The sequence below is a fragment of the Pogona vitticeps genome, chromosome 13, assembly GCF_051106095.1.
Source record: "Pogona vitticeps strain Pit_001003342236 chromosome 13, PviZW2.1, whole genome shotgun sequence".
NCBI classification, from domain to species: domain Eukaryota; kingdom Metazoa; phylum Chordata; class Lepidosauria; order Squamata; family Agamidae; genus Pogona; species Pogona vitticeps.
Window position 1 is genome coordinate 2,559,530 of NC_135795.1, and position 26,010 is coordinate 2,585,539.

Consider the following 26,010-nt stretch of genomic DNA (forward strand, 5'->3'; position numbering starts at 1 on the left):
TGATAAACTGAAGAGTGGTCGAACTAATATAACGGGGTAGTCCAGAGACACAATTCATTGTCCCAAACTTCTTTCATACCAATAGTTGGATCGAACTGCAATAGCTTTATGATATGAATATAGTCCAGAAGCTGTTTATATTCTATGTGGAAACATTTCCTTCTGTTACCTACAGCAAATTTCTGGCAAGATACAGAATCCGCTTTTGGGGATGATCATCAGTTTCCCTGGTCTGGTCTTAAAATGCCTATGAGAGGAAAGAAAAAAAAGCAGATTTCAGAGGGAAACAACTGAATCAAGCTGCGTTCATCAATTCCAGTCTGCATTGAGAGGCATGAACAGGGACAGAGAGCATTGATATGAGTTGGTTTTCATGCCAGTCCCGTGCATATTTGAAATTAAACTATTTAATTAAAATAATGAAAATAATGACTTTTTTATTTAATGGATCCATAAATTAATAATTAAAATAATTGTTTCAATGAAGGATTTCTTAAATGTTAAAAACTAAAATTAAATAAGCCATTAAATAAAACCATTAGAAAAATGTCTTCCTTTATTTTCTTTTACCCAATTCATAGTCCTTTTAAAAAAAATGAATTTACGGCAACGTCAAACATCTTCTCTTTCTAATCGGAAAAGGAGATAAACAGCCACATCATTGCTCCCCGATTCTCATGAAGACCAACTGTCACAAACAACTGATATATATTGATTTAAAAGGCAATTAATGCAATTAAACACTTTTAACAATCAATACTAATGTCTTTTCTCTCTGTCTGTCTCTTCTGTCACTTGCAGGCATCGATGCTGTTGGCTGCCAACAATGTTGAGGTAGGATGCTTTGGATTTTATTTTTGTCTTCCTCCATTGGCTTGTACCAGATAAGTAAGACCGAGCTGGGATAGCTCTGTGGGTTGGAGCATCTGGCTGCAGAGCCGAGGGCTGGGTGTGTAAATCCTCACTGTGGCTGCCAGGAGAGGGGGCACCCAAGGCTACCCAGAGGTTGTGCGAGTGGTGGGCTTATGAGGCACGACACCACGACTGCATGGTGCTCCACCAAAAAGAGGGACTAGAAAACCATGATTGTGTACTTTCTACTGGAAGACCTTTGTGACAGTCATCATAACATGCATAAATCATGATGTTTGGTTTCAAAACGGAGCTATCTGAGCGTTGAAGAATGGGCCAAGGGGTATTTTTCTCAGTTGCTTTGTGAGGTGTTGCCATGAATAATTGAAAAAGTGTGCATCTTTGTGTAATTTAGAAACTGTTTTGTTGACCTGATCTGTCAAGTGAAAGTAGCAGAGAGGCAGTGGTTGGGTTTTTTTTATTTCTATGGGACAAAGTGATTGAACCATGGGCCTCACTCTGCATAATCCTTAAAGAGTCATCCACCGGCCAACTTCCTCCAGTTTGTTCTTTGTTTATGCTCCTCTCCCTGTTTCGTGGTCACGCTGAGCCCTTTTAAGATTCACAAAGAGCTTCCATGCATAGAAGAGGCTCTCCACTTCAGACCCATCGATTTCCATACAAGAAAGCAATGACTCAGGTGGACTCCAAGTTACAAGCTGAGTCTGAGTCATCGGAGAACAAAAGATCTTGGTTTGAATCCAAGTTGAGTTACTGGTTGTGACTTAAGTCTGACTTGACGGTGAGTTCAAGTCCTCAACCCTATTACTTGAAAAGGGAAAATCCTACATTATGAACGAAATCTATCCAGTCATTTGGGAAGCCTGAAAACATCATGGTTATTGAATGGAAAACTTCTTCCGATGATTGCTGATGCTATCCCTGTGGAGACATTTTAGAGGCAGAGTTCAAGGCTAGGATTTTTCCCTCCTCATACCTTCAAATTCACTCTCTTTTTTTAAAAGAATGCCTGAAAGATACTTATTAGAGAATACAGTGGTGCCTCGCAAGACAAATGTAATTCGTTCCGCGGTTAATGTTGTCCTGCGAAAAATTTGTCTAGCGAAACGCGCTTTCCCATAGGGGTGCATTGAAATCTAATTAATGCGTTCCTATGGGCAATAAAAGTCAGAACAAAGTCAAATTTTGGTTTACAAAGGGTTTATTAAGTGCTCTTTAAAGCCATACATATTGTGCAGATGATTTAAAAAAATTCAATCAAAAAACGTTAACTTTTTAAACATCATAGAAAAAAAACATTTAAAAATCAGCAAACATGAGGCAGGAACAAAAAATGGAAAACATTCGTCTTGCGAAGCACGGCCATAGGAACATTCATCTTGCGAGTCATCAACCCCATTGCCAAAACCATTTGTCTTGAGAGTTTTTTTTTTTTTTTTGTCCTGTGAGGCATTTGTCTTGCAAGGCACCTCTGTATTAAGAATTTATGTATACTTGCATATAAGTTTCTCTACGTGTATGCAGCTTGCTTATAATAGTTCATCACCTCCTTGTTAGTTAAAATGTGTTCTTCAGCACCAGAAGTTGAGTTGCTTTCTTGGAAGATCTTTCAGCCGCTTACATTTCCAAAGAAGTCGTTAATTCACGGTGTCAGCAAAAGCCCAAGCCACTGCGCTTTGTTAATAATCAACTTCATTTTATTTCGGTGAACACAGAAATCCTAATTTAAATGTAATATCCATTGATGGCCCAGAGAGTCTGTCTATGTGAAGTTGGACCCGGCTTCACAGCAGGAAATTTGTGATGTTCTCTAAAGCTAATGTTTAACTATAACAAAATGTCTAGGTGACTCCAACTGCTTCAGTCAGATAAATTTTTAATAGGAACCTTTGGTAAATTAAATTGCATTATTAAAGGGAATAGATAAACTTAGCGTGTTGCTTTAAAGAACAAGGACATAAAGTTCATTTGTGCGTGTGATACAGGAATGACAATCTAATTCTCTCCGATGTAACTTGAAAGCTCTATTTTCAAGACTTAAAACCTGCTGGTCTTACAAATGGGGAAGGCTTGATTAAATAACAACAAAATGAGCAGGACAGCGTCCAGAATTATGGTAATCTTGAAGGGAAGAGTTTGTGGCCCTGCGGTTGTGGTTTGATTTTTTTTGCGCTGAATTTGAAACGTGAATAATTAAAAAGAAAGAAAGGAAAGCATTCTTTCCCTTCACCAAGAAAAAAAGAATTTGGGATGAACAGAAGTTACTTTTTATATGGATCCTCAGCACCTTTTAGTTCTTCATTGCATTTTAAGTTTCCATATTGAGAGAATTCACCAAGCAGTCTGTGTAATATCCTGGTTGGAATTTGATGATAAGCTGAAATGGAACACACAAGATTAGTTAGAAACCAAAGAAACACAGAATATAGAATATTCACAGTGTATTTATTATACAGTTTGAATTTCCATAACATATGTTAGAATAACGCAAGACTCTGGAAATATATATATATATATGTAGAAGAAAATTTCAGGTTTATTATTAGGATATACATGTCTCGTGTTAAGGTTAGGTCAGAGATGTGTGTGTGTGTGTGTGTGTGTGTGTGTGTGTGTGTGTGTGTGTGTGTGTGTACGTACACACGTAAACACACACATCACTGACCTAACCTTAACACGAGACATCCATATCCTAGTAACAAACCTGCAGCTTTCTCCATGGTGGCCATGCTTCTTGTTTTATGCCTCATGTGGAGGTCGGGGTGCAAACCTGTTTATGGTGTAAATTCACTCTGTGATGTGTACCGTCTTCTTACTATTTCTATTGCAGTTGAATAACTTCATAACCATTTCCTTTTTTGGTGGTAAATACAAGGACACCCGTATAAATCTCTACATGCCTTCTTACACCCAATGGTGCATCAGTCCACTGCACTGTTCCATTTTGATCCAGAGTGTCTACTTTGGGTTGCCGTTGATAACTTGCCTTTCTTCTTTCATATCCAGCATGTGGGAGATGGAAACTTTGGTTCTCTTTTATGTATTTTCCACTCTGCATTTTTTTGTCCTGATCCATTGTGCAGATTACACATAGTGTGCATTGTTTGAAAGACTTTGCCTAAAGACTGAGGGTTGAAGAATTTTGTCAGAGACAATTCCGATGAGATGATGTCTTTATTCCTTGATTTTTTGGGGCCATCAGGATCTGCTGGACTTAATATTTGATAGATGATTTAGGGTAGACTTATGCTTTTTTAGACGTTTGTGTGCATGTGTGCACATGTACATACATGCATGCTCTTCATGTCTTTGTGCATTGGGAGTTACAAGAACTGCTAGAGAGCTGAGGGGTTGAGGCACCCGGCTGTGGAGCCAGAGGTTAGGAGTTTGATTCCCTACTGAGCCTCCTTGACAGGGGCTGGACTGGATGACCCATAGGGTCCCTTCCAGCTCTGCACTTCTAAAATGATGTTTATCTTGGTGAATTATCCATTGGGCACTAGCTTTTACAGTGCAAAGGAATTGCACCACTTTTAAAATAAAAATGTTGTGTTTGCAGAGATCTGCATTTGGGTAACGTTGGTGAGAGGAGGATATTGAGAAACAGAACCACCTGCAGATGACTTGACATTTTTACTAGCGGCTCATACAAATGGGACTCCGACTGAAATGAGAGGGGCTGTTTTCTGTGTCAGTAGACGTGCCTTGCCTCGTAACTGGATGCTTGTAACGAGGGGAGGTAGATTGGCTTCTTGCAGCTTAAGCCTTGTAAACCCTGATATTCAAACAGGTGAAAAATCACCAAAGCTGTTGGCGTCTCTGCTGTTTCCACTGGATTGAGTCAACCATGGGCTCAATCATCTTAATTTCTTTCTCACTCTCTCATTACTTGTTTCCTTTCCTGGCCCCCAGATAAATGCCAAGGCACCGGTACATACAGGGCATGTGTCTGTTTTCATGAAATGATGTTTTATGCAAAGGATTCCTTTCACGTAGGCTTCCCTTATTCAGCAGTGCATCCCAAACAGTTCCAACATCTGCTTAATCCAATTTTTGTACTCTTGGATTATTCAGCTGTGTGCTTTTCACTGGATTTTGTACAAATATGACACAGTGGAGAAAAAGCCAGAAGAGAGGAAAAAACAGAAATCAAGAGTTGTTCTCATCTGTCTTACATATTTAAGAGTCAAATCACTTTCCTTTCAGCATCCAGTAACCACCATCCAATTTCAGAGAAACAAATACATGAGTAGAAACTGCCAAGTAATTGTGAGGCCTCAATACAGGTGTAACAATCGCTGACAAGAGCCACTTTGCCAGCCGGCCAAGGCAGCCCAGAATAAATGTTGGCACTGCCTGCCTGCTGGTTTTTCAATGCCCTTCCCTTTAAAATATATATATGTATTCAAATTGCATGGTTTTTTGGGGGGAGGAACCCAATAAAGTCTGGCTCATGCATATGGATCCTAATAAAAAGACTGTTACCACAAATGGCTTGGCTTTCTTGTACAATAATATACTTAATGGGGCATGTTAAGGTCATTACCAAGTGGTTTTCTGAACGGGCTGGAAGACGGACATTTGTTATGTAAATGGTGATAATAGGCAACGTTTAGCAATCAGATCTCAGGGTGCTTGATTGCGGCAATCTTTTAGACAGGGACCGTCTTGTCTGTATGGGTTAAAACTTGTCAAGGCAACTTGTCTGTCTGTCTGTCTGTCTGTCTGTCTGTCTGTCTGTCTGTCTGTCTGTTGTGTACCTGGATTCATATCTATCCAGGACTGCTTTGATGGCTAGGCAACAATGGAAAGCTACGTTCCCAATTCTAAGGTCAAGTCATGCTAATGGAGTGAAAGAGCACCATTGCTAGGACTGGCCCTACTCTTGCGCTGAGCGAGTAGCAGCCTCAAGGAGCAGAATCCCAGAGGAGCCAGAAGTTGTCCCTGCCTCCTTCAGGACCCTTTGCCCATTTCTTTCCTTTCGTCTCTGCACCTTTTGCAACCTTGTCTCTTTGACACTCTATTTGCTCGCCAAATGAGGTATGTTCCTGCAGCCCTTTGCTTCAGCTAAAAGGGAATGGGGAGGAAATCTCTCCCCTTTTCTTTCCTTCAACCAGAAGCAACCCTCTGATTTCATTTTCACGAGCAGGTACAGATCTGTTTCTGATAGAAAAGGGGGCCGGGGAGCCTCAGCTCTGCATGCAGAAGGCTCCAGATCCAATACAGCAGCTTCTCCAGAAAGGGCTTCTGATGAGTGGGAACCTCTGGACAGCGAATACCATACGAAGATGACGACGCCATATTTACAGCAGCTTCACTGTTTGCCGTTGCTTTAAATACTGTCCTTTATGTACTAATTAAATTGTCTTCAGTGTCGAAGAGATTGTCACTCTCGAATCGGGCTTCTCAGCCACACTAGATGCTGTTCCAAGTCCTCCATACAGAGCACATTGCCATAGTCTCTCGAGACTGAAGGATGCCTAAAAAATTTAAATTATGTACGTATTATTTGGCTTTAACCTGACCTAAACTTAGTAAGTTTACTTACTCATCACCCCAATTCTCAGAAGGAGGGCTCAGGTTTTCTATGACACCACCTCTGCCTTGAGGGTCAGGGAGAAGCGTATCTGTTTTGAACAGAGGCCAAATGGAAAGGTGTGGGTTCACACATGGCGTGTGCTTCTTTGCTCGGAGAACCGGGCTGTTACAGTCAACCCACCGCTGCCTCAGCTGTAACCACAAAACGGCAGCCAGACTCTTGACTTCCATGTCAGAGACACACCTGGCAAAATACAACTTGCCAAGAATTGCTGAACTTAACATCTAAGAGCAACTTTCCTGGAAAAACCCATCTTGCCATATACATACCTTTGGACTTCAAGTCTGGACATGAAGTTCTTCACAAACTTGTACAAACCTGATGAAGTGGTGTTTTAATCCACAGAAGCTTGTTTATTGTATGATGATTTTTAGTGGTCTAAAAAGGTATCGCCTATTTTTGCATTTGGATTTTAACTATGTAAGTCATCTTCTGTCCTTTTTAAGGTTAAAAGGTAGGGGATGGATGGATGGATGGATGGATGGATGGATGGATGGATGGATGGATGGATGGATGGATGGATGGATGGATGGGCGGACGGGCGGACGGGTGGATGGCTGGATGGCTGGATGGATGAATTAAAAGAAAGGAAAAACAAGGTGGGGAAAGTTTGGAAGGTAGAGTGGAAGAAATGGACTAGGTAGGAAGCTACAGATTATAGTTTTCCTTGGACTGCAATTCCAATTTAAGAACAATTCGAAAGCATTTACCTCTCCTTTGAGCCAGGCTCCGATAGCCCCTGAATTCTACTTCTGAAACAGACTGAGGGGGGGAAAATGCTCAGACTCTTTTTTTCTGTCGTAAATGTGATTCAAAAAGGTTTCCCACAGTGAAGGTCATCTGCATGGTGACAGTTCTGACGGCTCATGGGACAGTTGTCCTGCATCAAACGTGAGATAAACATTGGTTGTGTGAGAAGGATTTACACCCCAGTCAGGCAGAGACTCCAGGCTGTTTCTGTGATTTGCAGCCTGCCCTGCTTCCCTTCAGGAGCTCAGCACAAAATTATCGGTGCACAAGCGGCTCTGTAGGGCCATCCTTCGAACGCAAGCCAGTTATCAGGGTGTTCCTCGCATATCACGAGGTGCCGCTGAGAAGTCTCCCTTCCTGCCTGCCATATTTCTTTTCTCTGAAGCAATAGGTCAAGCTTAGCAAGGAACAAGCTTTGACAAGGTCCGAGAAAGCTGTTAAGCCTTCTTTCCAGCCCTCTGTTTGCTGCAGCAATGAGTTTTGGCTTTAGTTTTATTCCGGTAGAACCAGCGGCTGCTTAAACCTCAGCTCCTACTTAGTATCTTGCAAAATGCCATGTCCTTTCCATAACACAATGTGCCATCATTGTTTGGTTACAATGACAGCCTGAAGTGTTTGCAACAGGAATGAGAGTGAGAACAATGTCAATGGCCTCGAGACAAGAGTTCTGTCTGCTTCATTTGCAGGAATATCTGTGTACTGGGGCGTTCTTTGCCTCTTGTTTTATCATCATGTGAGGTACATACATACATCCGTGTATGTATTCTTTTTTACTTTCATTGTGTGGTTAGGGTCCTGCCCTCATGACTGGTGCTAAAGAAAACAGGTAACTTAACACATAAGGGAGTCTTGGGGGTGCAGTGGTTAAACTGCAGTACTGCAGACAAACCTCTGCTTACAACAGTGTTCCCCAACCTTGGGCCTCCAGATGTTCTTGAACTACAACTCCCAGAAGCCTTCACCACCACCTCTGCTGGCCAGAATTTCTGGGAGTTGAAGTCCAAGAACATCCGGAGGCCCAAGGTTGGGGACCACTGGCTTACAACACTTCGAAGTGTCCCACATGTCTCACAAATGTGTGCATTTTTGAGTGAGCTGTGTTTCTTCTTACAACCAGTTTTAGGAGGTGCACCAAATAATAGTTGCATTGAGACTTCCTGGATCCAACCCAATTATCTTCTGCCCATTCTAGAGATGTTAATAAATCTTGTGAACTTAGTTCTTGGCTAGAGTAACTTAGGAGCCACCACTGAGAAGGCCTTGTCTGGTGGCCACATTCAGAGTGCATGTGAGGGTGGTAGGACTGAGAGAACAGCCTCCCTAGAAGGTCTTAAAAGCTGAGGAGGCTCATATGGGGATAATAGGGTCCTTCCAATGCTTTCCCATTCCTCCATGTCTACCGCATATTTGTGTATGCAATGCCATACGTATGACATCACCCTAAGTGAAGCCATCAGAGTCTATTCATGCGGTGAGCTGCGCAAATCTTCTGACACCACAATAGGGCAAGAGAAATATCTTATTCAAGGCACATGACAGGGAAGCAACATTCAATTTGCATTTACTGGCCTTAGGGATGCTGCTGTTTCTACACTCAGCCAGTTTGCCTGTTGAATAAATCTAATTATGCTGGAATAAGATGAAATGATAAGGACACTGATTTACAGTACAATGGGGCAAAACAGATTTTTCTGAAGACCCATGCCTTTGGGGCAGATTCTCCTGATGGTGGCCATCTTCCTCATACACAAGACTTCAAGTCTTCTTGATTTGAATTTTGACTTGTTTCACTTCCTTTTAAAGTTTTTTTTACTGCACTTGGGAATTTGGGAGCCAGCTGCTAGTAAGTTAGTGTGCCTCTGTTTTTATTTTCTCTGCTAGATTTATGCATCTAGGTCTCCAGCCATGGAGTTCCATTCTAGCAAAGTCTTGAGTCATTTCCGTTGGGAAGAGAAAGTCCTGAAAATATTCTATAATGGCAAGAGTGATGGGACATTTACAGACAAAGTCATGCAGCAACTCAATCTGTGAAGTCTTGTGGGCTGGATAAAATATGAGAACTGTGGCGAAACGTGTGCCCAGAGAATAGTTCCTTTTGATCTCCAAAACATGGCACGCATAATGCTCTAAAAATAAATGATGTAAAACATGGACACGTGGGGAGGAAATAATTTATGGCACTGGGACTTTGCTGATGGAAAGAAAACCCCATTGCAAGCCTGTCACCCACCTAAACAAGTATTTAGATTTAATAACAACTAGCTGAGAGGTTACACATATTTAATTGATGAAGGGAAGCAGCTCTTATGGGTTTTGATGGCTTAGAATCATAGAATCGTGAAGTTGGAAGGGGCCTCTAAGGTCCAACCTCCCTGCTCGATGCAGGAAAACAAATCAAAGGAGATCTGCCAGGTGGGTGTCTTAAGTTTCTCTTGAATGCCTCCAGTGTTGGAGCAGTCAACACCTCTCAAGGCAATGAGTTCCATTGTCGTACTGCTCTAACAGCGAGGAGGTTTTTCCTGATATTCAACTGAAAATTGGTTTCCTGTAACTTGAGCCCATTGTTGGATGTCTTGCACTCTGGGATGATGGAGAACTGATCCTGCCCCTCCTCTGGATGACAACCTTTAAAGTATTTGAAGAGTGCTTCAGCTGATACCCTGAAAAATGTCAGTCCTAGGGGCACAGTTTCATTCATAGGTCTCCATAGGATATCAGTGTGTTGGGAAAGCAAGTGGCAAATATTTGATTCTTCGCTGACATATCAGCGATACCAGCTGATTGCATCTTTCAGTAGAGATAAAATAGAAGCCCATCACAGTTAATTAACAGGAATTATATACCGTGACACCAGTGCAATTTGTTCGGTTAGTCTTACGGTGGTTTTTCTGAATGCCACAAAGTTTCTCTGCCTGAAGCACAATTTTAATATGCTTTAATAAGAAACATAAAGCTATCACTTTAATCAACATCTATTCATTCTTTGGTGGGGTTTTTTTGTTTTGTTTTTTGTTTTTAAGACTGTGAAAGTATCAAGATTTCAAGCCTCAGTGAATAGTTGTCTTAAAATTAGAGAGAAAGAAATCATAACCAGGAAAGGCAAGAAACAAAAAGAGAAGGCAGGGGATGCACGTACTTGGGTGAGGCAATATTTCAATCTGACAGAATTGTCTCTCCATCCATGGAGAACATTCCACAAATTTAACCACAAATATTCTTAAGAAAAGAAGTATTTGCCTATGTACACCTCTAGATGAAAGATATCTAAAGCTGTTCTATCATTTGTGTACTTCAACAACAACAAAATGTTCTTTCCACAGCAAAGATGAAGAAATCAAATGTTATGACATTTTCCTTTTAATTTTTTTAAAATTTAAATTTAAATCAAAATGAAAAGAAATTCAAGACAATGTAAAACAGCCCCCTAGCTATGCAAATCTAGGGGAAAAAATTAACAAACACAAAAAGAAAAATAATATAAATGATTCAATTACACGAACAGTGTACCTCTCCACCAGGACCATTTGGAAATATATTAAATCATTCTCTTTATTTCCTCATTTGCAAAGCCTTCTTCCCCTTTCAAAACTTCATTGTATCTTGTGAAGGTATACCAACGTCCCCTTCTTTTAATATCACAAATTCGCTTACCATTCATAGCTACTATATATTCCATACTCCTTTATGCTGATAATTGAATTGAAAGCCATGCTTTCCAATTCTTTGTGTTGGTTAATTTTCAAAGAAGGAAAGAAAGAACTGAACTCCGTAAACCAATTGCCCTGGACAATTTCAGTATTTGAGGCCAAGCTGCGTCTGAAATCAAAGATATTGTCTTTGCTAATTCAGGACATGCAGGGACTTCTAGCAGTCATAACTCTGAATAGTTTTTAGACCCCTAGGAATGTCTTGGGCAATGATAGCTCAGGGTTTGAGGTCTTTGGATTTGCAGCCAGAGGTTGGGAGTTCGATACCCCACTGGGCCCTCTTCTGGACTCCATGATCAAGAGGGTCCCCTCCAGATCAGCAGTTCTAAGATGGTGTTGAAGATAACAGAGTTATCTTTCCCAAGGTTTAGAGGTGATCCGCTCAACAGGAAGGCAGAACCTCCCCTCATACTGCCGAGAAATTTTCCTGCAGTACCAACTGGATCAGAGCAAGGCGGGAGTTCCAGTTTGATTAGCCTTGGCTTCAATTAAGCCCAGACCGAAAGCGCCACATATTTCATGACAGGTCACTGGAAAGCGTTGGCGAATGAAGCAAAATGTTAAGACAGAAACACCGCTTTAAATAAATCAGCTCTAATAGAGTTTGACTCTAAGCTGATATTAAACTTTATCTCCCTAATGACAATTAGAGACAGAGACAGCTGGGCTGACTTCCCGTGTTAGGTTGTGAATAAATGCTGACAGTTTTAAGGCATTCCTTTGCTGAGGAAAAGCTGACTGGAAGGCTCGGTGGTTGAGGTCTCTGGCTGGGGAGCCAGAGGTTGGGGGGTTCGATTCCCCCGCTGGGTCTCCCAGGAGAAGACACAACCTGTGAGGCTTTGGGCCAGCTGCAGAGTCTGAAGAGGAAGGAAAAACCCAACCACTTCCGTGTATAATCTACCTTAAAAAGGCCATCAGAATTTACATTAGTGTTTGCTGAGGAAAATGGACCGATGAGGAGAGAGAGAGGAACAAAGAGACAGAGTTTAGTTTAAGCTCCACAATTCTTGCAGGTTGATTGGGATTCATGGCTGGTTGAGGTCTTTAGGTTTCCGTGGTTTCGTTCAAAGAAATGTACTTGAGCTTCCTGGCGGAGAATTCCATGTGTCCCACCCAACTTTAGGATGAAAACAAGACAACCGAACTGGTGGTTCAACTGCGATAACTCTGTAGCGAAATGAGAGTAAGAGAGGGAATGGCTCTGGGCAAGAGGTGTTGTTAATTTAAAGTGTTGTTTTAACTGTATATGTATAATGTTTTATGAATGATTTTATGTAAGCCGCCCTGAGCAGACTTTGTCTAGAAGGCGCGGGATAAAAATCAAATCAAATCAAATCAAATCAAATCAAATCAAATCAAATCAAATCAAATCAAATCAAATCAAATAAATAAATAAATAAATAAATAAATAAATAAATAAATAAATAAATAAATATGATCCCATATAAGCCGCCCCAAAGTGGGGGAAAATAGACTGTGTTTTTATTTTGGAATCAATAGAAATTGATGTTTGCAAATCAACAAACTTTTGGTGAGCAAAACAGTGGTGCCTCACTTAACGACGTTAATTCATTCCAGCGAAATCGCTGTAGAGCAAAAACGTCGTAAAGCGAAAATAAAAACCCATTGAAACACATTAAAACCCAGTTAATGCATTCCAGTGGGCTAAAAACTCACCGTCCAGCAAAGATCCTCCATACGGCAGCCATTTTCCGTGCCCGTATAGCGAGGAATCCATCCCTAAGCACAGCGGGGAGCCATTTTGGGCACCTGGTGGCCATTTTGAAAACCTGACTATCAGCTGTTTTGATCGTTGTAATGCGAAGAATCGGTTCCTGAAGCAGGGAACCGATCTTCGCAAAGCGAAAAAAACCCATTTAAAACATCATTTTCCAATCGCAATTGCAATCGCAAAAACATCGTCATGAAGCAGATTCGTCATAATGCGGGGTAATCGTTAAGCGGGGCACGGCTGTATGATTAAATATGCCAACATGCTGTAGTGCTCTAGAGCAATGATTCCCAACCTTGGAATACCCTGCTCTCAATATTTGGAATGATAACCTCCTTTGTTCTTCACCATTGGTCACATTTTGGAGCTGATGCAGATTATTGCAGGCAATTATGCAGGCAATGTGTAGCCTGCATAATTAACTTGTAAACCACCCAGAGAGTGCCTTAAGTGCTATGGGGTGGTATATCACCAGCACGCTTTGCTTTCCTTTATTGTCCAAATTATTTGGACCGGTTAAGTGGGGCAAAACTTTGGATTCATCCTATAGGGTCAGACGTTATTGGGTTTTTCCCCTATCTTTCAAGTTCCAAGGATTTCTAAAATTAATGGCAGCTTCCCCAAAAATGCCACATTTCTCCTCTCATTCAGTGGATGAACTTGAGGCATCTTCGAAGTGAAAAATTTCATGTCTGACAGATCTATTCATTCATGATAGGAACTCTTTTCTTTTCTTTTGTTCCTCGTTAAAAGCCCTGCCTGAAAGAACCAATTGCAACGGGCCAGTATAAGCAGTCAAGGTTTTTCATTTTGTTCGCTTAAGATCTGAGAGATCAAGGCCACATTCCTGCAGCATCTTTAAGAAGAAGGCAAGGTTCTGAATTGAGGCACAAAGATGGAAAAAGACATCATCTACCCATTGTCATTGATGGGACCCAATGTGTGGAGAAAATGAATATAAATGGATAGAAATAAAATAAATAAATAAATAAAATAATAATAAAATGCAACATGTTTGTAAGTGTAGAATATGCAGAAGAGCATTATAGAGACTCCAGTTATACAGGACAGTGATTCTGCTCCAGTATTCTAGATTTTATAGGGGCTTACAAGGTGCTGAACCCTATACTAAATCCCTTTGATATTCAGGCTAAAATAGACAAGTAATTGCTACTGCAAAATCAGGGTTCTCAGACAAAAGTGTGATGTGGCTATAAAAAAGGCAAATACTATTTTACACTGAATAATAGAAGTATAGTTTCCACATCATGTGTGGTATTAGTTCCACTCTATTTTGCACTTGGTTAGGCTCCTCTTGAGTCCTGTGTCCAGTTCTAGACACCACACTTCAAGAAGGATGCTGACAAATTGGAAGAAGTTCAGAGGAGGGAGACAAGGATGATCAGAGGGCTGGAAACCAAGCTTTATGAGGAAAGACTCAAAGAACTGGGCATGTTTAGCCTTGAGAAAAGAAGACTGGGAGGGGAGATAGGATAGCACTTTTCAAATGAAAGGCTATCATCCAGAGGAGGAGCAGAATCTGTTCTTGATCCTTCCAGAATGCCAGATGCATAATAATGGACTCAAGTTAGAGGAAACCAGATTTCAGATGAATATCAGGGAAAACTTTCTAACTGTTAGAGCAGTACAACAATGGATCTAATTACCTCGAGAGGTGATGAGCCCTCCAACACTGAAGGCATTCAAGAGAAAACTGAATAACCATCTGTCAGGTGTGCTTTGATTTGTATTCCTGCCTTGAACAAGGGGTTGGACTCGATGGCCTTAGAGGCCCTTTTCCAATGTCATTATTCTATGATTCTAACCCAACCTGAGGTCCCTACAATTTAGAAAACATGCACCCTACTCATCACATAATGAGGATTTTACTTCAGCAGAAACAGTAAAATGCAAATCTGCCACCAGCCCTTGTAGAGAATGTCAATGGTCTAATCAAACCCAGCCTGGTAGCTTATTAAATGCCACACTGGCAAATGATATATTGTAATGCAGATTCTCTGGATGTTCAACAATGTGGCCTACTGGTGGGGACCATTCCTTTCAGCCATTGCTATGCAAATCTTCACACTTCGGAGCCCGTTTCCATTGTGAAGTTTAATTTCTCATTGAGAAGCTGGTAATTTACAGTAACAGACTGATTAGGCGGAGTATATGCGTGCTATACCTTAATAAGTCTGAGGAAATGATATACATACTGCCATGTTGATGCACTTTTTAAAAAAAAAATACTGAATCAGATTCAAAGACTCATCAGTTTCCTCCCAGCTGTGATTTCATCGTATCCATATCTGTAGCTCAGCTGAAGCAGTGCAAACCCACAACATAAAAATAACCTTGGAACTGAAAGCCAGCGTCCTACGCCCTCTCATCCAGAAGTAAAGCTTAGCAAACTTTGGTACAAATTTCACTTGACACAGTAGAAAACCTTCTTGAGCAACCCCACAAACTTTCATGGTGCAAATATGAGCATCTTAAAGATGCTCAAGATGTTTTTGGGGTACAAATTGAGAAGGAATGATGAGAATATAAATATTTGTCTCTTCTTACTGTGATGGTCTCTGATCTTCAATTACTCTTCAGACTTTGACTGCCGCTACTTGTTTCCAACATGGGTTTCCAAACACACTAATGTTTCCTTAATCAAGACCCAAGAGCTTTGCTTTCCAACAACTCCATGAGTTTGCCTTGTTGGGCTTCTTCAAAGGCTTTTTTCATAGTCAATAAAGGAAACAGATGTGTCTGAATCCATGTCGCAGTATCCATCCTCAGATACTTCTATGCAGAATGGTGGTTCCCGATTCCCTTTAGAATCTAAATTGTGCTTACTTCATAAAGGAAAATATAAAGTCATTTAACCCTAACAGTTTAAAAGAAATGGGATCTGAGAAAGAAAAGAATTGAATGTATTGCACACAAGACCAATAAGAGGCCCTTTCAACTCTCATCAGTATTTCCCTCTGTCTGCTGTGAATATTTGAATTTGGATATGGTAAGAATTCTGATGATAGGAACAGAGTCCTCACGAAAACATCATTGCTAAACAGGGGCAGGTGGAACACATGAATCCATTTATATACCGGCGTTTCACTTTGGGAGCCTAAAAGTTTAGATGAACCAAGAAAATATAACTATTTAAATCATTGTTTGGTACCCACGTGGAAATGCGTTGGTGGGAGGAGAGCAAGAGAGAGTCAAAAAGTGCTAGGGAAAAATATGGGCATTTTATGCTTGGCATAGGAGAGGGTTTTTTTTTGTTTCGAAGACCACTCGAGAAATACTGCGGATTCCGCATTTCCTCTGCCAGACTTCACTTTGAACAAAAATATCCTCTCATTCTAGTGGATCTTGTTGTTTGTCTTTGACTTACACTTTCTAAATATGGCCACGGCTGTACGGGGTGGGAAGCGGGATCCTGCGAAAGGAGTAACCGTTTACTTGCTGTGTGAGTGGCTGTGATAAGAATTTATAACAGGGCCTGGGGGAAATGTTGCAACATCTATTAAAAAAAAGTTACCATTAATTTCATGGAATTAGAACATCGATTTAATTTGGCCTCCTTTAATTGATGTTAGGTAGCTTGGGAACGAATGTCCTCCCTTTGCTAATGCACTTTAATCACGCCTAGTTGCAAAAAAGAGAGGGAAAAAAATCCTTGAACGTTAACCCTCATCGGCTTCCCCAATGCATGGGCAGCTCCGTGTCCCGCAGTGGCTCAAAGCGAGTGAACTGACAGAGGATTCATGTAAAATCTAACATGGTTTAGGAAGGAAGGAAGGAAGGAAGGAAGGAAGGAAGGAAGGAAGGAAGGAAGGAAGGAAGGAAGGAAGGAAGGAAGGAAGGAAGGAAGGAAGGAAGGAAGGAAGGAAGGAAGGAAGGAAGGAAGGAAGGAAGGAAGGAAGGAAGGAAGGAAGGAAGGAAGGAAGGAAGGAAGGAAGGAAGGAAGGAAGGAAGGAAGGAAGGAAGGAAGGAAGGAAGGAAGGAAGGAAGGAAGGAAGGAAGGAAGGAAGGAAGGAAGGAAGGAAGGAAGGAAGGAAGGAAGGAAGGAAGGAAGGAAGGAAGGAAGGAAGGAAGGAAGGAAGGAAGGAAGGAAGGAAGGAAGGAAGGAAGGAAGGAAGGAAGGAAGGAAGGAAGGAAGGAAGGAAGGAAGGAAGGAAGGAAGGAAGAAGGTGAAGGGAGAAGGTGAAGGAAGGGAGGAAGGGAGGGAGGAAGGGAGGAAGGAAGGAAGATTTGAACCTTAATTAAATACACTTCATTTGCTCATATTTACATGAGGTTCCAGTTGGATATAACTGGAATAGAGTGTTAACTTTGCCTCACGGTAAGAAGAAGAAAAATATAGATACATTGCATGATAGGACCGTAATTAATAAAACAATCTCCCTTGCTTTTATTAACCACACATACTGTTTGGTGACCATGACGGAAAACTCTTGAGTAGACTTTGACAGCTCAAGGCACAGTTACAGAGTTTTTGTGTGAGTGTGTTGTGTGCCGTCAAGTCACAACCAACATGTGACCGTCCTAAGAAGGCTTTCAAGGTAAGTGAGATATTTAGGGAGTGGTTTTAACAGTCCCACACACCCCATTTAAAAAACAGATATTAAATGTTTGAAATCAACGGTTCCCAACCTGGGGTCCCCAAGTGTTCTTGGACTCAAATACCCAGAAGCCTTCTCCACTTGCTGGGCTGGCCAGGATCTCTGGGAATTGTAGTCCAAGAACGTCTGAGGACCCAAGGACGAGAACACGGTTTTAAGGCACAGCTTCTTGACGCACCTTGAAGAACTACTTTTCTAAATTCATCTTCCTGAATTATTCAGAAACCTTTTAATAGGATTTATTTTTTAATGGAGAGAGTTCAATTTAAAAAAAAGACACCATGGTAAACTTGAGGCACATTTGAGGCACAGCTAATCTCACATCTCTCTTTGAGGCACCGCTTTTATTGGTTATAAAATGTCTTGCAAGCTGCGCTCCTCTGCGTTTCCTTGAGTCAGGCAGGCATTTATCGGAAACCGGCCCCCCTTTTTTTAGACAGCCTTCCCAGAGCGAAGGACATGTTCCCTGTGAACAGCGGCGCTGTCCTGTTTTAATACTAATGACTTCTTTGGAGAGCGGCAGCTATTTTGAGTCCCTTCAAGAGCACCTGGGAGGGCTCTGCCTCTTTTTCTGTACTTTTGGATCCTAAAATAGAGCTGAAGGGAAGAACGCATGGCTCAGGTTACTCACTAGAAGCCGTTTCATCAGGCGGCAAAAGGAGGGGGGGGTGGAGTCCTGTATTGGCTCCACGAAGACAACGTTGGGGTCCTGCACTCCTCAGATTCTTCCTGGGAGGTTGGTTCCCTTCCCATTGGTCATATCACTGAATGGGAAGAATTTCTTCCAAGTCCGCTTCTGTCTCTTCCTTCCTTCTGCACCCCTTTTTCTTTCCCTAAAACTCCTAAGCAAAAGAAGCCCAGAAGCCACTGGTAATGGTGCGGCTAAAAAAAAATACTGTAAATAAAAGAAATAAATAAAATCTGTCTCATTTCATTGGGCTCTGTGTAAGGCTGTGGTCGCACCAACACGAGGTTTTCCAGTTCTCCCTATTTGATTTCACAATTTCAATTCACAATCATACGACGCACAGCCATTAGCAAATCGTTTACCTGGGAAGTGTGCTAATTGCTGATCATTTCTCACTCGGCCAGAGGCTTCTGCTTTTTTTGTTGTTGTTGTGGGCCTTTTTAAAAATGATGTGTTATTAAATTTTTTTTTGGTGTTTGGCTCAGGCTTTGAAGGACTGACATTGTTGTACCGCTGATATAAAACCACTCTGGAAGCAGTTAAAGAAGCAAAAAGATTTATTTACTTACAGTTGTGATAAGTAGTTACAATCAGAAGGATAAAAGAGAAAAAGCTGTCTGCCATGTGAGAGAGATATCCTTCCATAGATTAGCTAGGTAATACGCACAATGTGAGCAACTCACTCTATTTGTATAAAGCCTGCAGTTTGCACAGAAGTTCTGGTTTGAATATTCCTTATCCCCAAAAACACTTTTCACGAAAGCAAGTTAACCTGACAAGTGCCTAGAAGCAGCCATGCAGGCACAACTGTCTGGCAACACAGATACAGTACGTTCCAAGAGTGGAAGGGCAGGGCTGTGTTGGTTATAATGACCCAGATTTGACCCTGTCTGTCTTTACAGGTTAAAACAGATTGCTGGAGGAGGAGAATTACTGTTCCAATATTAGAAGAAATTATGTAAATGCAATAAATTAGCCATGACGCACACGACTTTGTGGTGGACATTTGCAATGTTTTAAACTTGTGCAGCCCTTTGCTAGACCAAATTGTGGGTCCCCCCCCTCCTCCTTTAAGTAAATCGCAATCGAATGTGTGGTGTTGAGTTCTCCCCATAATCCTTTTAACTCATTAGGTTCTCCCCCCCCCTATTTTCGCTCCTACCACCTTCCTCTCCCCAATTCTACACTCTTCTTCATCTGTAGTTACTCTGCAGGCAGATAAATAAAACATGGGTATTTGATTTTCATATAAACCAGCAAGCGGCAGGATTAAACTGGATTTGTTTCTTTCCCCTCCCTTCCTATCAGACTGTCTTCCCTAGCCAGGAGACTTTTCCTACACCAGGAATATCCCAAACCTCCTCCAAACACTGGGGGATACCAGGAAGAAGAGCCAACATCTGCTCCACTCTCTGCAGCCTTCAGCCCACCTGTGCTGGTGCTCCTTGATCTGATCTCTGATTGAGGGACACGAAGGGGACTCAGACCCCAGCGTGATTCCCTCGCGACAATTTCAATATCTGCTTGGCAATATGATGCTTCTTTCTCTCTCTCCCCCCTGCCTTGCAGTCAGCTGCAATAAGCTCAATGTTGTACGCATTAGGGAAGCGCTTCTTCCTCCTTTTCATGTTAAGATGGCGCACCCCAGCTAGGAAAACCATTATTCCTCCCCCACCTCAAACAGACACACAACTCTGAAAAGAATAATAATAGTAGTAGTAGTAAAAGGTATTCCATCGAAATATGCATTGGGGGCTTGGCATTATTCCAGCTCTCCAAGCTTTGTCAAAGAGCCAAGTTTCCAATAAGTCCAGTTGAGAAGAAGCGGGAAGGATGACGAATATTTGCAACAGATCTGTTTGTTGCTGGGGCGGGCTCTCGGTGAACTTTTCTTCATTGTTATTCCGCACGAGCCACCCTTAGGAAGGAGTGATTTGTTTTTGTCTTCTTGAGACACTTACGGGCCAAAAAAACAAATCACTGTGCCTCTTAAGATCACACACATCTTGTGATGAGGTTGCATATTCTGCTATTTCTTCTTAATCCTGAAATAGCAAACATGTTCCTTCTGCAATGCAGGTTGTTGGGCCTCGCCCCTTCCTTCCTTCCTTCCTTCCTTCCTTCCTTCCTTCCTTCCTTCCTTCCTTCCTTCCTTCCTTCCTTCCTTCCTTCCTTCCTTCCTTCCTTCTCTCTTTTCCTGCCTTCCTTTTCTCTTTTCCTTCCTTCCTTCTATCCATCATCAGATCCTTCCTTCCTTCCTTCCTTCCTTCCTTCCTTCCTTCCTTCCTTCCTTCCTTCCTTCCTTCCTTCCTTCCTTCCTTCCTTCCTTCCTTCCTTCTATCATCAGCTCCGTTCCTTCCTTCCTTCCTTCCTTCCTTCCTTCCTTCCTTCCTTCCTTCCTTCCTTCCTTCCTTCCTTCCTTCCTTCCTTCCTTCCTTCCTTCCTTCCTTCCTTCTATCCATCATCAGCTCCTTCCTTCCTTCCTTCTATCCATCATCAGCTCCTTCCTTCCTTCCTTCTATCCATCATCAGCTCCTTCCTCCCTTCCTCCCTTCCTCCCTCCCTCCCTTCCTTCCTAGAAAGAACTACCCATTTCTTGCAACAGAAGGAATAAACATAGATTTGTGGAGTGACAGCTTTTCAGAGTGCTGAAGAGTTAAGAAGGGGCTGCTAAATAAAGATGAATTTACAAATATATGGGGAATTATTTATTGATTTTGCATTAATAAAGGGGAAGAGATGAGGTCCATCACAAGAGTCCTTACACTATCGGAAGGGGAACGGGGCTCCCTAGAAGTAAATGGTTGCAACTAGAGATGGACACACACTGCTGGATCGATGGTCCATGCCGGTCTGCCAGTGTTCCGTGGTCCAGCACCCCGTCCCCCCAGCAGGCGCCCACTGAGAGGTTGCGCCTGGAGGAAGCGGAGAAAGGAAGACAGGGCACTCTTTTGAATGGGCCTCCTCTGGAGGAGGTGGGGCACCAAACCACAGAACACCTGTTCAATCATCTGCTGAGCCAGCACGAACTACCGAATCAGTTCCAGGTGGGGGGGGGGGAAAGCACTAGGTTGAGTTGTCCAACTATGATGTTTATATGATTTTCTTTCTTTTTTTTTTAATGTTAAAATTTTACTATATGATTGCTTATGATTGCATTCCTTTTGGGAAGTAATGCCTCCTGCCTTATGTCTCATGGCAGGGTGATTTAGGCAATTTTCACACACACCCTCCTTCCATAGATCTGTCCATATGTCACCTTCGGGCAAAAGATGAGCTAATAGAATTGAAATTAATGTAATTGTCAGAAGGTCAGCTGTCTATGTTTAGGGCCCCCCGAGAAGCTGGACTTGATTCCTGCTCGCATATTGCTTGATTAGTATTCAGGTAAGGTTATTGTGCCTCAACAGAATAATTGGATCATTCAAATATCTCGCAGCCCTGGTGTAGCTACAAAGCCTGAACACTGATTAGATCCTGCCTGTTCATCTCAGCCAGGCTTGAAATCTTTCCCACTGTGAAAAACTAATTTTCAGTGGGAATTTATTAAATAAGAAATCTGCATGCCACTTTACCTTGTAAGCATTAGCGGCAGAATATAAAGATTTCCCTTGACTTTGATGTCTGCACTTCATGGATGCTTTTTATATCATTGTTTTCGGCCCTGTTTTGCAATTTAGCAGGGAGGGAGGGAAGGAGGGAGGGGGAAAGTCCTTGCTTTTGAGCGGGATCTGGAGCCATTTAAGTTTTATCATGACAAAGAGGGTCATGGAGATGGAAAGCGAAGGAGCGCGCTTCCGGAAAGGGTATGCTACGTGCCAAAAGTGAAACAATCAAATACAATGTGGTGACAAATATCACAAGGGGAGGGGCGATGTGCCAAATAAGGAATGGAAAGGTCTGCATATTTTTTTTCCCCTGAATGCAACTCGGATTGTGTGGTTTTTTTTTCTGTGAAAGAATAAAGGACTGCTATTGCATATTAAAAGCAAGAGGAATGAAGGTTTCTCCTTCTTTCCCTCACTAGACAAAAGAGCTGGCCCTTAACTTCCCTTAAATGTATTTAAAGCCTCCTCAGTGGAAAAAGATGGTGGGTATCTCTTTGTGAGCATGCAGAAAAGGAGCTGGCTGGATAGCTCAGTGGTTTAGGCGTTCGGGTTGGGAGTTCAATTCTCCACTCTGCCTCCTGGGAGAAAAGCCAGCCTGGGTAGCCTTGGGCCAACTGCACAGTCCCACAGCGCCCCTAGTGGAAGGGAATGGGAAACCACTTCTGAGTATTTTCTACAGTGGGGTCTTGACTTGAGAACTTAATCCGTATCGGAAGGTGGTTCTCAAGTCAAAAAGTCTTGTAAGTCAAGTCTCAATTGACCTACAGTGCATTAAAAACCGATTAATCCCGTAACAGGCCGTTTTTGTTCCATTTTGGTTTTTTTCTGGTCTGTAAGTCAATTCTCAGGCTGCAAGTCAAACCTAAATTTTGCGGCCAGAGAAGTCTGTAACTCAAAAAGTCTGTAAGTCAAGCCGTCTGTAAGTCAAGGGTCCACTGTACCTGGGAAAACCCTGAAAAGAGTCGCTATAATCACAATTGACCTGATGGCGCATGATGATGACAATGCCATCTCCAGATGCATATAACCTGTGTCAGGGAAATAAGGACATCTCACCATATCTGAGACTGGTTGTGTTGACATGTGGAGGCAGCTTCTCAGAGATTCTCCAACTCACTCAAGAGGTATCGGATCTGGTGCGCTGTTTTCCATAGTGTAGCCAACAAAACAATTTGCATAAAAGTCGTGTTTCTGTACACAATATGGACAATGTTCCTGTGTGAAGATAAGCACACTCAAATGCAGGAAGCTCAACAGGGCCAATTGACCCCAAAGACTCAAATATGACATCTCGTATCTATAAGGGTTTGCATGCCAGGAGTCACTCAGAGCTATCCCAGATAAATGGATGCAAAAGTGGAAGTAAGAACTCATTATGTTGACTTCAATGGCTACTAATGCTAAACAGCAAAGCTGAGCAATCGTCTTGATCATCATCTTAGAACTGCAGAGCTGGAAGGGACCCTTGGATCATGGAGCCCAGCCCCTGTCAAGGAGGCACCGTAGGGGGAATTGAACCTCCAACCTCTGGCTCTGCAGCCAGAGTCCTTAAACCACTGAGCTATCCAGCACTTCTAATGGCTTATGGCTATTGGAGACCATAACATCTAGAGTTGCCTTGTTTTAGGCAATCAGGGCTTTTGCTTTTGGTAAATTCTAGACAGGAAAGTCACCGAGGGCTGTGAAAAAATCTCTTTCGCTCTTTGTGCAAATCCTTCGCACTGTATAATTTATGCTTGCAAATTAGAACTCCAATCCATTTCTCTGCATTTGTTTCTTCTGAAATTGCAAAACAGATCTATTAAGACGGAAAACACTGAAATCATTGGATACTTCTGCATAACAGATAGATATTCAAGGCAACAGTGTTCTGCTGATTTTTCCCAATGCATAAAAAGCAGCTAGGCTAAATTATTCATTGCAACTTATTTGCTCAGTGCTAGTAATTTATTAATATTTGTCAAAACCTGCTTAAACAGAAAACGGAACATGTCTTTGTATTAATCATGTCAAGTGCTGTTATTACTAGTTTATTTCACGTCAAAAGGGGCCTCTGTTCTCACCAAGCAGAATGGAGAAAATGAGCATGGTGGGCCAATGGGTCTTAAGCAGCCATGGTGATGACTCCTGAAGCAGAAGTGAGAAGAATTTTAGTATAATTTATAGGCCATTTGGAAAAAAAAATCGGAACTCAACAACCAGTAGCCAAACCAGTAGCTAGCTATCCTTCTCCATCTTCATATGGAGATTCATATTGCTGGGAGTGGAATCCTTCTTCGACTCAGAATACTGGAGAATTTCCTTTAGCCTGCATTTTCAAGACCCATTCATTTTGCGTTTGCAGTTTCCCAAACTAAAACAGAAAAATACAGACTCTAGGAAGAATTGCATACATAAATGGGGGAAAGTGATTACAGTGGTGCCTCGCTAGATGATGATAATCCGTTCTACTGAAATTGCTGTTTAGCAAAATCATTGTCTGGCGAAAAGCATTTCCCCATTGGAATGTATTGAAACCTGTTTAATGCGTTCCAATGGGGAAGAATCATCGTTGTCTAGCGAAGATCGGCCATAGGAAAGCCGCTTTGCGAACTGCCGACCGGCTGTTTAAATCTCTGTCTTGCGAAGCTTAGGTCCCGAAAACACCCGTTTTGCAAGAGTGAAGGAAGCTGTCAAAATTGTAGTCTAGCAAAAATCGGTTTGCGGAGCAGGGACCAAACATTGTCCAGCGAAATTCCCCCATAGGAATCACTGTTTTGCGAATTGCTATAGTGATTGCAAAAAGTCAATGTCCAGTGAAAAAACTGTCGTGTGGGGTAACTGTCTAGCAAGGCACCACTGTATATGTATCTTTTTTAAACACAGGCAATAAAGCAGAAAGGTCTTCTGACTGAACATCTGCCTAAGGTATATGGACTGGATGTAGGTTGATTTTTTTCATTTCTATCTTCAAAAATGATGATGTAACAGTATCTGAAGGGACACAAAGCTTTATACTTTACCTTTCATTCAAAATAATCATAATGTCCAAAAGAAGCAGTGTATGCATTGTTTTACTTGCCACATCTTTGGAGGCACAAGGCCATCGGTGTGGCTGCTCTCCAGAAAATTGTTGCTGCTTTCTACTCTCTGAATGTCGAAGACATTTCGTGATTTTGACGGCTTCCTGATCACTAGCCGCTTCTCCTTCACAAATGTATCTGACCCCTTTCCAAAACCATCTCCGCTGTTGTCTTCACCATTTTTTTGCACCAGAAAAGTCCATAAAATAATAAGTACTCTGCCACTCTCCCATGACATCAACACATGAGTGAGGAGGCACATGGACATCCTGTTTGAACCCTTCTCTGTTTCAGCGAGCTTGCCTCTGTTGATGTTCCTGAGCATGGAGCCATTGTCTTTCTTACCTGAATGGGCAGGCCCCGGAAGGTTGAAACATCTCAAAACAGGTCTTTCTGGTGTTTCAGGAAGAAAAGGAGGATAGAAGACAGAGGTGGCTCTAACACACCGATGTTGATGTTAACTAGAGAGGGCACACACTGGAAAAACCAGTGGTTTGTGAAGGTTCGTGGTTCAAGATTCATAGAGAGAGATTATCTCTCTCTTTTTTCTGTCTCTCATACAAACATACACATGCTCTCTCTGTCCTGCACATCCTATTTCAAAATACATCTTTCCTTAAAAACCAATTTGATTTAATGATGGAGATGTACAGCCGCATGATTTTTCTGGGAAATGATATAGGAACAAGTTGCTAAATAGAGACTACTGTGAAATTTTTCAGATCCTTCTCTTGGACCTAGCTGACCTGGGTCATTTCCAGATTAGGTGGAAGGAAGCCCGATTCAGACGCTTTTCTGAGCCGAGACCAGCCGTAGGCAATCAGTGCTGTGAGGCAGGAGAGCATCTCATAAAAATAGCTCTCCGGCATTTTAAGCACTACCCCTGAGCTTGATTGGAAATAAACTCGTTCAGAAATGACACAAGGACATTTCGATCTGTATTGATGTTGGACATTACGATTGTTTCCAAACAGAGAGGAAATGGGGTGGGGGTGGGGGAAAGTGGGAGAAAATCATTTTTGGATCAAGTGAATTACACTCCAAAGGTCAAGCCCAATCATTTATGTTCAGTCAGGGCCCCAGATCTCAGGCCTTTATTATTATTTTCAGCAGACAGTTGTAAAGTTCACTGGAGATGCGGAGATGAGCCTGAGAAGGTGAAAATCTCAATAGAAAATTTGCTGATCTGCGTGGATCAGTGTCGGCTTGCAGTCACCAATTAAGTGGAAACTTAAGTTTACAACGCATGATCAGGAGCTGATCATTAATTGATGTGCTTCTCCTCATCCCGTTTTGGAAAAACGAGATCCAAAACCCAGTCTAGGCTTTGTTGTATTCCTGGGTCTCAAAGATCTTCATTTCTTTCTTACAT

General features: G+C 42.0%; 1 protein-coding gene across 24 annotated transcripts in view; it reads left to right on the plus strand.

The window, feature by feature from the left end:
- Window positions 1-26,010, plus strand: part of RBFOX1 (RNA binding fox-1 homolog 1) — a 1,225,669-nt gene that overhangs the window by 267,016 nt on the left and 932,643 nt on the right. For all 24 annotated transcript variants that reach the window (XM_078381447.1, XM_078381445.1, XM_078381443.1 and 21 more), the window contains one exon: window positions 802-834. In XM_078381447.1, the coding sequence (XP_078237573.1) occupies window positions 802-834 (33 nt within the window). The remainder of the gene's footprint in view (window positions 1-801; window positions 835-26,010) is intronic.